The sequence below is a fragment of the Coenobita brevimanus genome, chromosome 57, assembly GCF_032717465.1.
Source record: "Coenobita brevimanus isolate Jiangsu-jjx chromosome 57, ASM3271746v2, whole genome shotgun sequence".
NCBI lineage: Eukaryota > Metazoa > Arthropoda > Malacostraca > Decapoda > Coenobitidae > Coenobita > Coenobita brevimanus.
The window spans coordinates 19,637,496-19,650,673 of NC_137010.1; the positions used below are offsets into that span (position 1 = coordinate 19,637,496).

Genomic DNA, 13,178 nt, shown 5'->3' on the forward strand with positions numbered 1-13,178 from the left:
AATGGCAAAAGATGGAGGCAGTTTATTTGTGGCCCGCTTACAGGATTATGACATCTGGCTATAGATTTTTTTTTTTTCATTCTTTCTTTCTTTTAATGCAAGGAGGAAGGAACCAGAGGTCAGGAGCCCACAAATCATTCCCTCCAAGAAAAAACAAAAACAATACAACAGAGAGCCAGATTCAAGATCCATTATTTCAAGATGTGGACACACTGCGTTTGAAAGACTGGAGATCATAGGAAGTAGGAAATACAAACAAAGGGAGACAGTTCCAGAGTTGACCTATTGCATACATGAAGGACTGGGAGTAACAGTTAACTCTTGTTATCAGAGAGTTAGACAGAAAAGGGATGAGACTTTGTTTGCTAGATGAGTGCTACGCGCCCGTCATAGTGGTGGAGGAATGGAAGCAGACAGTTCAGAGGAGCAGTGACCATTGAAGTAGTGATAGAAAAGAGATAAAAACAGTGCGACGAAGAGACAGAGGTTGAAGGGAGCAAGTAGGAGGAGGAGAGTTAATGAGACGAAAAACCTTTGACTCCACCTTCTTGAGAAGAGCTTTATGTGGGAGCCTCCCCACATATGAAAGTTGTACCTGACACAGGAGCGAATAAACCGGTGTATAAAACCAGCAATTGTGCAGGGGTCAAATAGGTATGGAGTCGGTTTAGCACACCCAATATCTTGGCAGCAGATTTTACAAGAGATTTGATATGATCTTTCCAAGGTAAATCCTGAGAGAATGAAACCCCAAGTACAGTATATGGATTGATTGATAGATTTTTCTTTACAGTGAGTTGCACTGAATGGTGAAGTAGTTTTAAATATGTAAACAAGAAATTATATGGTTTATGTTATTTTACTGTGGGACAGAAAATCTACTTAATTTTAAAAAGTAGTACAGTACCGGCATGCTAGTCACAACAAATTGCCATTGTTATTACCTGCATTAAGTTCAGGCCCACAAAATATATGCATCCAGTCATCTGTACTCCAGTTCTTTGTAATGTGTGGTGTATATTATTTTCTAGGGGAGGCACAGTGTTAGCATGTCTTCGAAAAGTCTTCATGTATACTACATCTTTCTGACTGATGCACAGCTTCCTTCCATGAACTACCCCACAGAAGATGGCCATGATAGTAGTTTCCAGTGTACTCCATCCACAAGCATTCCTTTTGCACTCAGCCATTCCTCTTCTATTCCCAACTCCACTACTTAGAAATTGGTCCTATCACATCTATCTAACTGGATGTCTTCCCCCATTATCATCATCATCATCATCATTATCGTTGTTGTCAAGAGGTGGGGTGAGGTAGTGTCCAAAAAGCAAGGAAAAAGTAAAACATGGTAGAGGGAGAATGCCCAGTGCAATGGGCCATGCACACTTTCACTGATCATTGAGGCCTCCAGAATCCTGACTCCATCTCTCAGCCATAACCATTCATACAGATGCACTGTGTATTGCTTATTCGGTTGAGTCAGTCAATGACTTCGTTAAAAATGTGGTGCCAAACTCTTGTCCTGCACTCATATGTACAAAATATATCCACCCATCACATTTCCTAGTCAGTCCCCTAGCATCCGTAACTTGCATAGCTTGTTTTCTCACACACTCATTTATCTTCATCTTTCCTTCCATGTTTCCTCCCAGTTTTGAACTCACTCACTTATACCCTTTCACAACCCCGTTTATACCCATCGTCTCCATATGACCATACCATCTGAGCATATTCTATTCAACTCTGCTGTCCAGAGAAGTTCCCTTGTGTTTTCAGCCTGCATACCATGCCCTCTCATACACTCATTTCCCATATTTATCCACCTTCTTCTTGGCCTGCCACACCTCTGACCTTCAAACTCGTTCACGTATACCTTTCTCACCTATCAGTTTATATCCATTCTCTCCATATAGCCATACAGTGTGAGCACATTTGCTCACCTCTGTTGTCCACAAATTTCCATATTCCACATCCTTCATCAGTCATCATTTCTTATGATGCTCACTCTCCACCTTCCACACATTTCTCCAATTAGTGTGGTTGGTCATGTCATAAATTTGAGTCCCACAGGAATTTAATGACCAAATTGAGTTATGAATGGAAATCATACCATTTAGAAGTAAGGATTATGAAAGTGGATGGTGACAAATTTTCTGACCTCATTAAGTAGGTCATGTGATATAATAATGACTTTGACCTTTCAAGCAGTGCTTAGAAATAGAAAAATGTGTATCTTTTCTGTGATTTAAGCAGTTTAAGATATGTTTGTAGGTGAGTCAATAGTGTGAAGATTGCTGAGTTGATTGAAGCAAGTTTCAAGGTCATTTGGGGTCAAGGTTACATAAATAGGTAAAGGTCATATCCATTAAGTGACGGTTTTGAAGGATGCAACCTGGATTTGAGATGATTATTGACAGAAATGATTCATTATCAGAATCAGTCAATTTCAAAACATTTTGACCTTCTATGAGGTAAAGGTTGTACATTTATACGTCAAGGTCATGCCTGAAATAATAATTTTCTTTAATTTTAAGATTCTCAGCATGGCAGTATTGTGGACACAAGAGCTGAAACTGCAATTTTCACTTGTATAAGTTGGTTGTTTTCAAATAGATGAATCTCCTTGAAACTTATCATGCATGTGGTCAAGGTAATAATCCAGGTCAAGGTTAGGTTCAGTTTTATTGAAATTGAAAACTCAGTCCATGTGGATGGCCAAACAGACAGTTCATTTGGGAGATTAGATCATCAAGCTGGGAGAGGAATGATGGTTGCGTGCACAATTCCTTGTTATCCAGCAGTCTTGGCCAGAGTTAGTACCAAAGTTGCCAGCCACCATCGGGGACTATGAAATGTCCGTTGTCGTGCGATCTCTGTTTACCAGCGGCGGAACACTACTCATTCCAACAGATAAAAGCAACATCATGCATGCAGTAGAGAATCTAAATGTTGGAGAGAAATCAAAGGAACAACTACAGGATAAACTCACTGAAGGAATAGATGTTGACACACCTGAAGTTGCAAAAATAGACGTAGCAGTGTTTGGTCTGTCTGGCATGGAAAGAGATAGAGTGATCATTTTTTATGCCAAAGCAATTTTGCAAAGTATGAAGGAGATATCTGCTGTGACCTTGGTCTGTCTGGCATGGAAAGAGATAGAGTGATCATTTTTTATGCCAAAGCAATTTTGCAAAGTATGAAGGAGATATCTGCTGTGACCAAAATATGTCAACTTCAGATATGTTTTATGAAGCTGATTACTGGCCTCATGAAAGGTTATCAACAAGAACTTGCATATTTGACCATTACCTTGAGGTATCTTTGAAGAAGAAGAAAAGGAAAAAAGAGAAAATGGCTGAATGGAGTTTGTGATTCATGATGAAATGAACATTGATAAGGCGTATTTAAAAGACCTTCTTTCAAACACTAACTACTACCAAATCACAACTGACAGAGCTTTTAGCAAATGCTCATTTTGAAGCTTTCAAGGACTCGGAACAAGACCTAGTCATGTGTTACAAAGATCAGGCCCTGTCTGATCGTCCTGATATACTGCCAGTTGACATGAAGACTCATGGCCATGAGGAAGCTGACACGTTGATCCCATTGCATGTGTTGGATGTAGTAAGAGAGGCTAAACTTAAAGTATTGATGTATGGTCTCCAGATACAGATGTTCTTATTCTTCTGATGGACTTGGCTGCAAATGGCCATCTAGGTGTATTAACTATTCTTCACATGTTGACTGGAAAAGGAACGAAACATAGAGCAATCGACGTGCTTGAATGAGTGGCAGCCATTAGAAATGATAAATCAAGAGGACTGATTGGTCTTCATCACGTCATTGGTGCAGACTGGGGTGGTAAATTCGTTGGAGTTTCAAAAAACACATGGGTTTCGGCATACCTTTTGCTTCCACCCAATGATGACATTTTGTTAACATTAGCAAAGAAGGGCAAGGATACAAATGCTGAACAGGCTGTGAGAGTATCACTAGATGATGATGGCAATATCCCGGAACGGTATCACCCTATTGAGCAATTTGTCTGCAAGGTGTACTCAGAGCAAAGTCACAGACGGACGAGAGCTTTGATGGGAATTTTTCCGTAAGAAAAACCCTGAGAGTGAGAGGCTCCCTCCAACTTGGGGAACACTCCTACCATACATTTTTTGAGCAAATTGTATGTCAGTGAGGGACAAGTCTTATATTTCATCCATGCCCAAGCTGCCACTACTTGAAATGAATGGATGGGAAGCCAGTCCAGCTGGTGGATACCTTCCAATAAGGTGTCTTTAAACTTCCAGCACCTGAAGCAGTTCTGGAACTCGTCAGGTGTTAATGCCGAGGTTTGTGTGATTCATCTGAAAGTTCTTGTTTGAGTAATGGCCTCTTGTGTACAGCTTTGTATAAATGCAAGGATTATTCGAATATGGGTCGAGTAAACCTTGATGACAAAATAAATGACAGTGACTTATGGACCATTAATTGATTGTGATCTGTACCATCTCACAAGAGTTGTGCAGGTTCAAGAAGAAGAAGCAGAAGAAGGGAGAGTATCTTTGACAACCTTATATCATTTCTACATTAAATGCGCTGTCAGTGAGTAGATAAGTTCATATCTGAATAACAGTTGTAAAATGAAAGTCAAGGTCATTAGGGGTCAAGTGGCACCTTCGTAGGGGGTGAAAACAGTTACCCAGATTTCTTAACAAGATAATCTTAAGTGATTTGAAACTGTAAATAAAAGTGCAGTTTGAGTTTAGACCATTTTCATTTCAGCATACGCCCAGAAGTATGTTTGAATGCTACCTTGACCTTAGGGTGTGAGCTTGACCTCACAAGACATAAAACCTGTCTGAATAGATTGGGTGTTCTAAACATTATCAGTTCACATTCTTAAATCTTTTCAGTATGTGCTGGCATAACAAAATATATGCCAGTTTCTGCATCAGGGTAGTGAAATTTAAAGTCAGGATCATTGAGGGGTCACATGACTCATTTAAAGGGGTTAGAAAATTTGTCACACTCTATTTTCACAAATGTTGTGTCCAAAAGATGCAAAAAAAGACCTTGTCTGAATTTGGGCATCAAATATCCTATTGGATGACATGGCCACCCACACTAACTGCCCAAGCTTGTGACTTTTTGTTTCCGTGCCACACGAGAGTCTCTTTCCCATATATTGGACAGAGCACTTATACCCCTTCATGTAATTCTTCAACATCATTAATAACTTGATTAAAAAACTGACCTTTTCATTATTTTCCACCATTGTCCCCATATGTACACACTGCATCTGTTTGCTTATCTTCATTCACTCCACATTCCCACACTGCATACCCTCTGCTCTTTCCTCCTTGCCAAGTGTGTTAAAATTGTACTGTTGCTTCTTTCATCAATAATTCCAATCTCAGCTACTGTTTTTTTAAGAGGCTTATTAATTTGAATGGCAGATATTTCACTCACCCAGTGTCCACATCTCATTGCCATAATGTAATATTGCTGAAGTACTTTGCTTATTAATGCCATCTTTATTTCCAGGCCTATTAACTTTCTTCCATAATGCTGTTCAGTTTTCCAATTACTTTTTTTCCCTTCAAGTGTTTTTTCTAATTCACCATCATCCACTCACTTGATGTAGTGCTGCCTACTTCTTCCTTAGCCTTTATCATTCTTTTTCTGTGCCTGCCTTCCTCTCTTCCTATTCCTCCCATCTTTCCTGTCACTACTATTTAGTGCTTTTCTTTCCATTACAGGTGGCTTTACATTGAGTGACAAGCCAAATGGTTTCCTGTAAGCCAAGAAACCATTTACAATGCTGGGTGGTAACCATATAACCAAACCATATGTGCTCCCTATGTGTCAAGTGGGTTGGTGGAGGGTTAGTGCCCCTCCCTGTAAAACAAATAACTCAGAGTCAAATGGCCAACCCATACAGGATTATGGCGTCTGGCAATAGATAGATAGATAGACGATTCATTCATTCATTCATTCATTGCCAGACGCCATGTATCCCAAACGGGGTGGCCAAGGGCTGAGAGTTAATTGTTTTACAGGGAGGGGCACTAATCCTCCACCAACCCCACTTGACACGTAGGGATGCCAACAGCATCTGGTGTTCCCAGGCGGTCACCCATCCAAGTACTAACCAGACCCAACATTTATTAATTTATTCATGCTTGTACACTATTGCTCCCATGTTTTCCAATGTCTTCTCAGATGTCTTCCATACCCTTTCACCATTCTGATTCTCTAGTTCAGCTAATTCTTATAGTACCCTATAGGCACTGTTGAATGATGCACAAAATTGCATTACTTATGTATTCTGAGTTATGGGTGTAAAATTTATTGTTATATTTTGTACAAGGAGGTGCACTGAAGAGTGGCATGAGTATTTATAGTTCTGTTGATTGAAAAACATAACTGAGTTCCTTAGGACTGAGAAGCAATATATGTAAAGAAATTGCTAAGTTACTTAGTCTGCCATTATTAACTACAATCCCTACCTCACAGAGGAAGGCAACAATCTCTCACTACTGGCTGTGGCTGCATCACAGAAGCTGGAAGCCCAGGGATATGCTCCAGACCCTACCCCTTACCCCACCTCCAGGGACCCCTGCCAAGACCTCAGACCACCACACACCCCAGTCAAGCATCATGCCCAAACTGCAGGGGTAAGAGTATTGTGTTATGTGAGGGGCAATGTTATGGTGATGACAGAGAGGGATGTGTGTGGTTTTATTTAGAATTTGTATGTCATGTTTTGATGTTTTCTGGCCGGTGGAAGGTGATTGACAAATTAGTATGTGGCCCACTATCCACTAACTCAGTGTAGTGCGACTTTAAAATTTTTTACACTGAATGACAAGCCAGATCATTTACTGTAACCCATGAAACATGAGGGTAACCATATAACCCATCAATACATGCCTGCTAGTCTAGTAGATTAAGGCATTCCACCTGCATGTGACCTCTAAGAGGTTTAAATCGAGGGATGGTTGGGTCTTATTGCTTACTCAATGTTAGTCAGGGGTAAGTAACTGTCCTTTCTGCCATAAAAAGCTAGACTAAGTAGCCTGGCTGTGTGTCCCCTAATGGAGCAATAAAAGATTTAATGATGGATGTATGGATTAGAGATGTATCGGATTTCTGAATTCAGAGATCCGTGGATGGTGATGTTTATTAAATTGCAGATGTGGATGTTATTAAATCGCAAATGTGGATGCAGATGTTTGTTAAATCGCAAATGCGGATGCGGAGGTTGATTTTATCACACTCCAATGCGGATGCGGATTTAAAAAGTGATGCAGATGTTCCGCATATGAAGATGTGGATATCCGATACATCTCTGTCTTGTAACAAAAACCATCATATTAATAATTAATCATGTTTGTTAATGTTTAACCCGCCGCATCCTGTCGACTTATGGGTTCGTTGCAACATTTTGCATTTGCCAGTCCCGACAACGTACTGGTACGTCGTGCAATTGCAAGGTCTGTAATTTGCACAATTTTCAATTTTTGCTTGTGATTTTTCGTACATATACACAGGACACCTTCCTCTATTCCTTTACAAGATGCCAAGCAGGAACAATGCCTTACACTTCATAACCTCCCCCCCCCCCCCAGCATGCCATTGTCTCGGCAATTCACCTGTTACCAGTGACCTGGCCAATAAAGACATTCAGGGCCAGAGTGATTCCCCAATCGATGACAATGTGGAGGACAAAGTTTACATAGCATTAGAGGAAGAAACAATCAGAAATGATGATCAGGTAATGTGGCAAAAGAAGGTCAAGTATGGTGATGAGTTAGTGAGTGAAACAATGCTTATAATGCCTATATTACTGTTTGAAAACCATTATACTCTCGTACTACATATAAATTCGTACCAAGTAAATAAATAAATACTGTTTATGATTGGTGTGAAATAGTTACCCTCTCATAGAACTCGTTTTCTTTGGTGCCAGACTGTTAGAAAACCCAGTCAGGTGAGGAGGTACTGCTACCTGGATCGAGTATCTTAAACCTCAGGTGAGCGATTTCTCTCTGAAATTTCGATGTTTCTCACCAAAAGCGGAGGTTTTGGCCAAAAAAAAAAAAAAAATGAAAATACCTCGGAATTGAGGGGTGTCGGAGGTGCGAAATAGCTCGGGATGTGATGGGTTAATGGACAAAATTTCTCTGGTAATGTGAACAGTATGACAGTATGTTAAACTTTATACTAAACCAATGATTTTCTTGAGAAATATGCTACATTTAGCATAATTATGCTAAGTCTGGTCATGCTGCACTTTATCACGGAGTGATAAGAAGCATTCTGCACTGCCAGTTCTTGTTTTTCAGTCTTCTTTTTGTATTACCACCACATCCTCTTTGTGTGTGATACAGATGCGGATGTGGATATTTCTTAAACCGCAAATGCCGATGCAGATGCAGATATTGAAAATGATGCTGCTCCACATACGTGGATGCAGGTGCAGATATCCGATACTACTCTAGTATTGATGGCTGTGTCATAATGTCAGGATACTCAGGGATAACATTAACTTTCATCAAAATCAACAGAGAATTTGCAAGTTTAAATTGGTGAATGGCAGCATGGTCCATTTTATGGCTGGGTACTCTGCTGATGGTTCTCCTTTTATTTTTCCTATTTAAGCGTCCTCTTCATCCCAACTGAAGCAGTGGGCTGATGACTGTTGAGCGCATTATTCCTCAGGTGGACATTATGTCCGAGAGAAAATGTTATGCCCACCTCATGTATCCTGCTGTTGGTAATTAAGTGCATTGGTGCTCAACTGGACATTATGACAGAGAGAGAGTTTTATGCCTACCATGTGTACCCTGACTTCACCATGTAGAATGAACGTATTTCGTGGGGTATAAGACGTACTTTTTTGTCTCAAAATTACCTTCAAATATCCCCATACGTCCTGGAGACCAGACTAGACAGGGTTCGCTTGGCTCCATTTGGAAGAATCTCGTATACAGATGATCATATCAGTGCTTGGTAGTTACAAGTATTTTCTAGAGTATAAAGACCTTTGATTTATTGTAAAAATTACGTTCACTTGTGTTTATACTCATATTTTATTATTAGAAACACCCAAGTTGAAGGACAGAACACTCAGGGTTTGTTTACAACTGTCCAATGGACTGGTCAAGGGGTTTAGCGGTATAGCATTTTAGCAACTTAGCATCTAGCATAGACCCTACTCTTACACGCAGACATGATCACTGAACTCCCTGCTACCCCTCTGAAATTCATTCATGATGACTTTGCTTGCCATCCACTCACTAACTAGTAAGGGAATCATACTGGAGATGTTGGCCCTCATGACTGCAGAGTCATCATAACAGACGTCAGTCCCACATGGATTACCCTTGTTAAACTGGCTTCTCTTACTGATATTTTCTTTCATGCGAGACAAAAATCTCATAGAAGGAAACAGTCTTATATTACTTTTAGGGAAAAACGGGGAAAACAGTTGCAACATTAATCAATACTGCCTGTAATTACAGTACAGCATTTTAGTGGTTTAGCAGTTTAGCGCCAAGCATTCACCCTACTGTACTCACGAAAGTTAACATTCACTGGTGAACTCCCTGCTAACCTTCAGAAAAGCAATCATGATCACTTGCCATCCACTCGCTAACTAGCAAGGAAATCATATTGGAGATGTTGGCTAGCATGACTGCTGATTCATTATAACAAACATCTGTCCCATATGGAAATTCAATAACCCTTGTTAGGATGGCATCTCTTACGTATATTTTGTTTCATTTGAGACGAGAATACCATAGAAGGAAACAGTCTTATATTACTAATAGTGAAAAATGGGAAAAACAGTTGCAATATTAAACAACACTGCCTGAAATTACATTTTAGTGGTTTAGCAATTTAGCAGTTTAGCATCTAGCGTTCACCCAGTTGGAAGTTAACATGATCGCTGGTGAACTGCCTGCTAGCCTTCTGAAAAGCTATCATGATCACTTCACTTGCCATCCACTCACTAACAAGCAAGGCAATCATATTGGAGAGAGATTGGGTAGCGAGACTGCTGAGTCCTTATAAAAGACGTCTGTCCCATATAGAAATTCAATCACCCTTGTTAGGCTGGCTTCTCTCACTAGTATTTTGTTTCATTCAGGACAAGAGTACTGTAAAAGGAGACAGTCCTATATTACTGGTAGAGAAAAACAGGAAAAACAATTGTAACATAAAACAGTACTGCCTGAAATTACGGCTACAATATGTTTTTCAGCCGTGACTGATGTACTTTAGTACTGTACTGTTGAAGCCAATCAGGGTTCAGTCACTTACAGTACTATGTTATGAAAGTGGGATAAAATTTACTGAGTAGATAATTAATCCAATAGTTGAAATTACAAGTACCAGATGGGCATTCATTGCAGCATCTGCCATTTTTGTTGTATGTACAGCTGACAAAGCAATAAGAGCAATCGATCCTATTCGCCCTCTGACTCACTGGTGATCAGAGTTAACAATCCTGTTCAACGTCTGCCTCATTGTTGGCCTAGCAAAGCTATCATAATCGGTAAAAGTGAATGCAACCCATTGCGTGTATGTGTGGGTGTGGGTGTTAGTGTAGAGTAGGTGTAGACTACTTAATGAGGGAGTGGGAAAAGTCCAGGCACGGTGATAAACCGTTTATCATAGTCCTTCAGCCCAGTAATGTATTTTATAGGGTACTTTATTCTTGCTCGCCAGATGGTTTTATCCATTCAGAAAACATCATGCACAGAAAGGGTTATGGGCTGAATCAATTGCCATTGTTTGAAAAGTTTCGCCAATTGCATGTGCTCAATAAAACCATTTGCATTACTAATATTGTAATAAGAGAATCACTGCAGTAGGTTAGCTCATGTGTGGCAGCTTCTTTGACTAAACTGTTAGAATAAACAGGATAAGAAAGAAGGCTCTCCCTCGCTTACCTAACCTTTAGGCTGAAACTGGTAGAAAATGGAGGTTGTGACGTACGATTTTGATATAACATTTAATGAGAAGTATTGTGTGTAGGGGAGTTGGGTGGTTGAATGAATGTCTCGATACCCATCTATCTATAATTTTATTTATCTGGCTCTCTATCTGATATTCGCCTTGGCATTTCCAATGCAGAATTATGTTCTGATGTTTGAAAATGGGGCTGTATTTCTCTTGCACTATCCTTAGAGCGGTCACTTACCATACAGTGGTATGGCAACTGGGAGACAGCAGTGTTACAAAGGCAAAACAGTGACTGTTTAAATGTTTTCGCTGTATTCGATATGTTTTGAGGAGAATGACTGCTTTTAGTAAATTGTGGGCAGTTAAAAATGCTCTGTTAATTTCTGATGTTGCAAGGCAGACGGCACTATCAGTGAGTGAGTTACTGAGAGAAGAGGGTAGAGACAGCTGTATGCTTTGTTCCCAACAACCTCGCCATATTGAACTTCAGTTGTAAAACGTTTTAATTTGCTTTTTGTTTAGTGTGTATCGGTATATACAATTGCTACATTTATTTTTTTATTACAGTTTTATTATTGTGGAGGTATTCAGAGGTTGGTGAGAGTGCATAATTATTGATGGCAACGAAGTAGTGTCCAGGAGCACGTTTGCTGAGCAGAAAAGACTTGTGTCGTATTTCACTTGGTTATTTTATTTTATTTTTTTTTTATTTTTTATTATAATTTTTTTTTTTTCCAGTTTAGGAAGTGGATGTTTAGTAGTAGGTGGGGGCGCATATCATCCACTCACTTGATGGTAGTGCTGCTCTTGGGTGTCTGCCCTTTCCTCTTCTCCATCCCTCTTTCCTTCCATCCTTTTCTGTCTTTCTTTCCTTCATTTTTTCCTCGTCCTTTTGCCTACGGGTGACTTTATTCTCCTTCTTCTGTCTTTCTTTCCATCATTCTTTCCTCTTCCTTCTTCCTGTGGGTAGCTTTACACTGAGTGACAAGCCAAATGGTTTCCTGTACACTAGGAAACCATTTACTACACTGGGTGGTAACCATATAACCAAATTTTGGTGCCTGGTGGTTAAGTGGGTAATTACGGCGCTCCATTCGGATTGAACCGGTGAAGGTTTACATCCAAGGGATGGTTGGGGTTTATTGCTCACGTAATGCCGTTCAGGGATGAGTGAGACTGATCACTCTCATCTTAACCCGTGGATTGCGAGCCACAGCTCAGGCTGGGTAGCGTCGCATTGCGAGCCACAGCTCAGGCAGTGCTGGCCGTGCATCACCGTAAACAACTCAACCCCTACACAAACTTACGCATGGCGCTACTCAAAGACGGAGAGAGAGAGTTTTTTTTCTTTTCATCAGATGATGCCCTTGATGTTTATCTTCAAGTTTATAGTATATAAAAACAAAAAAAATTGTTTTTTATTTATTTTTTACTTTTTTCATTTTTTCACTATTCCCATGGTCCGTCCTGGTCTGAGGTGCTTTATTTGCTTGTTTAGTTAGTTCTTTTTACCGGGTGGGGCATTAACCCACCACCAACCCTTTTAGTCGCCTCATATGACAAGCAGGGATACTGGGGGAGTATTCTTGAAACCCCCCTACCCCCAGGGGGAATGGACCTTGCAAGAGGGGAACAAGTCAAGAGTGAGAGCAGTGGAAATGAGCTACTTGAGAGGAGCATGTGGAGTGACATGGAGGGACAGGTTGACGAATGAAGAAGTGAAAGAACGTTGTGGGGTGGATATGGATGTGATTGAGAAGATTAGGAGAAGTACACTTAGGTGGTTTGGACATGTGGAGAGAATGGAGAATGAAAGACTGACTAAGAGGGTGTATGTAGGTGAGGTGGAGGGAGGGAGAGGGAGGGGAAGACCGAGGATGAGGTGGAGGGATGGAGTTGAGAGGTATATGAGGGAGGGGGGAGTGAGTTAGGGGGAGGGTAGTCAAATGGTGAGTGACAGAGCGACTTAGAGGCGTTTTGTCTGCTGCCACGCACTGCGGGATTAGGGCGTCGGGCTTTAGATAGATAGATAGATAGATGGAGACTACACCCATATGTAAACTTACACATGGCCCTATGCAGAGATGAAGAGAGAGAGATTTTTTTTTCTTTTCATCAGATGATGCCCTGGATGTTTATCTTCAAGTTTATAATAAACAAAAACTAAGAAAAAAAAAAGCTTTTTTTCCCATTGTTTTTTGCACACC

At 40.4% G+C, this 13,178-nt stretch overlaps 1 protein-coding gene across 1 annotated transcript in view; it reads left to right on the forward strand.

Moving 5' to 3' along the window:
- caly (ubiquitin carboxyl-terminal hydrolase calypso) overlaps positions 1-13,178 on the forward strand; it is a 125,530-nt gene that overhangs the window by 46,681 nt on the left and 65,671 nt on the right. Inside the window, exon 8 of the mRNA XM_080274228.1 lies at positions 6,514-6,674. Coding sequence (XP_080130354.1) covers positions 6,514-6,674 — 161 coding nt within the window. The remainder of the gene's footprint in view (positions 1-6,513; positions 6,675-13,178) is intronic.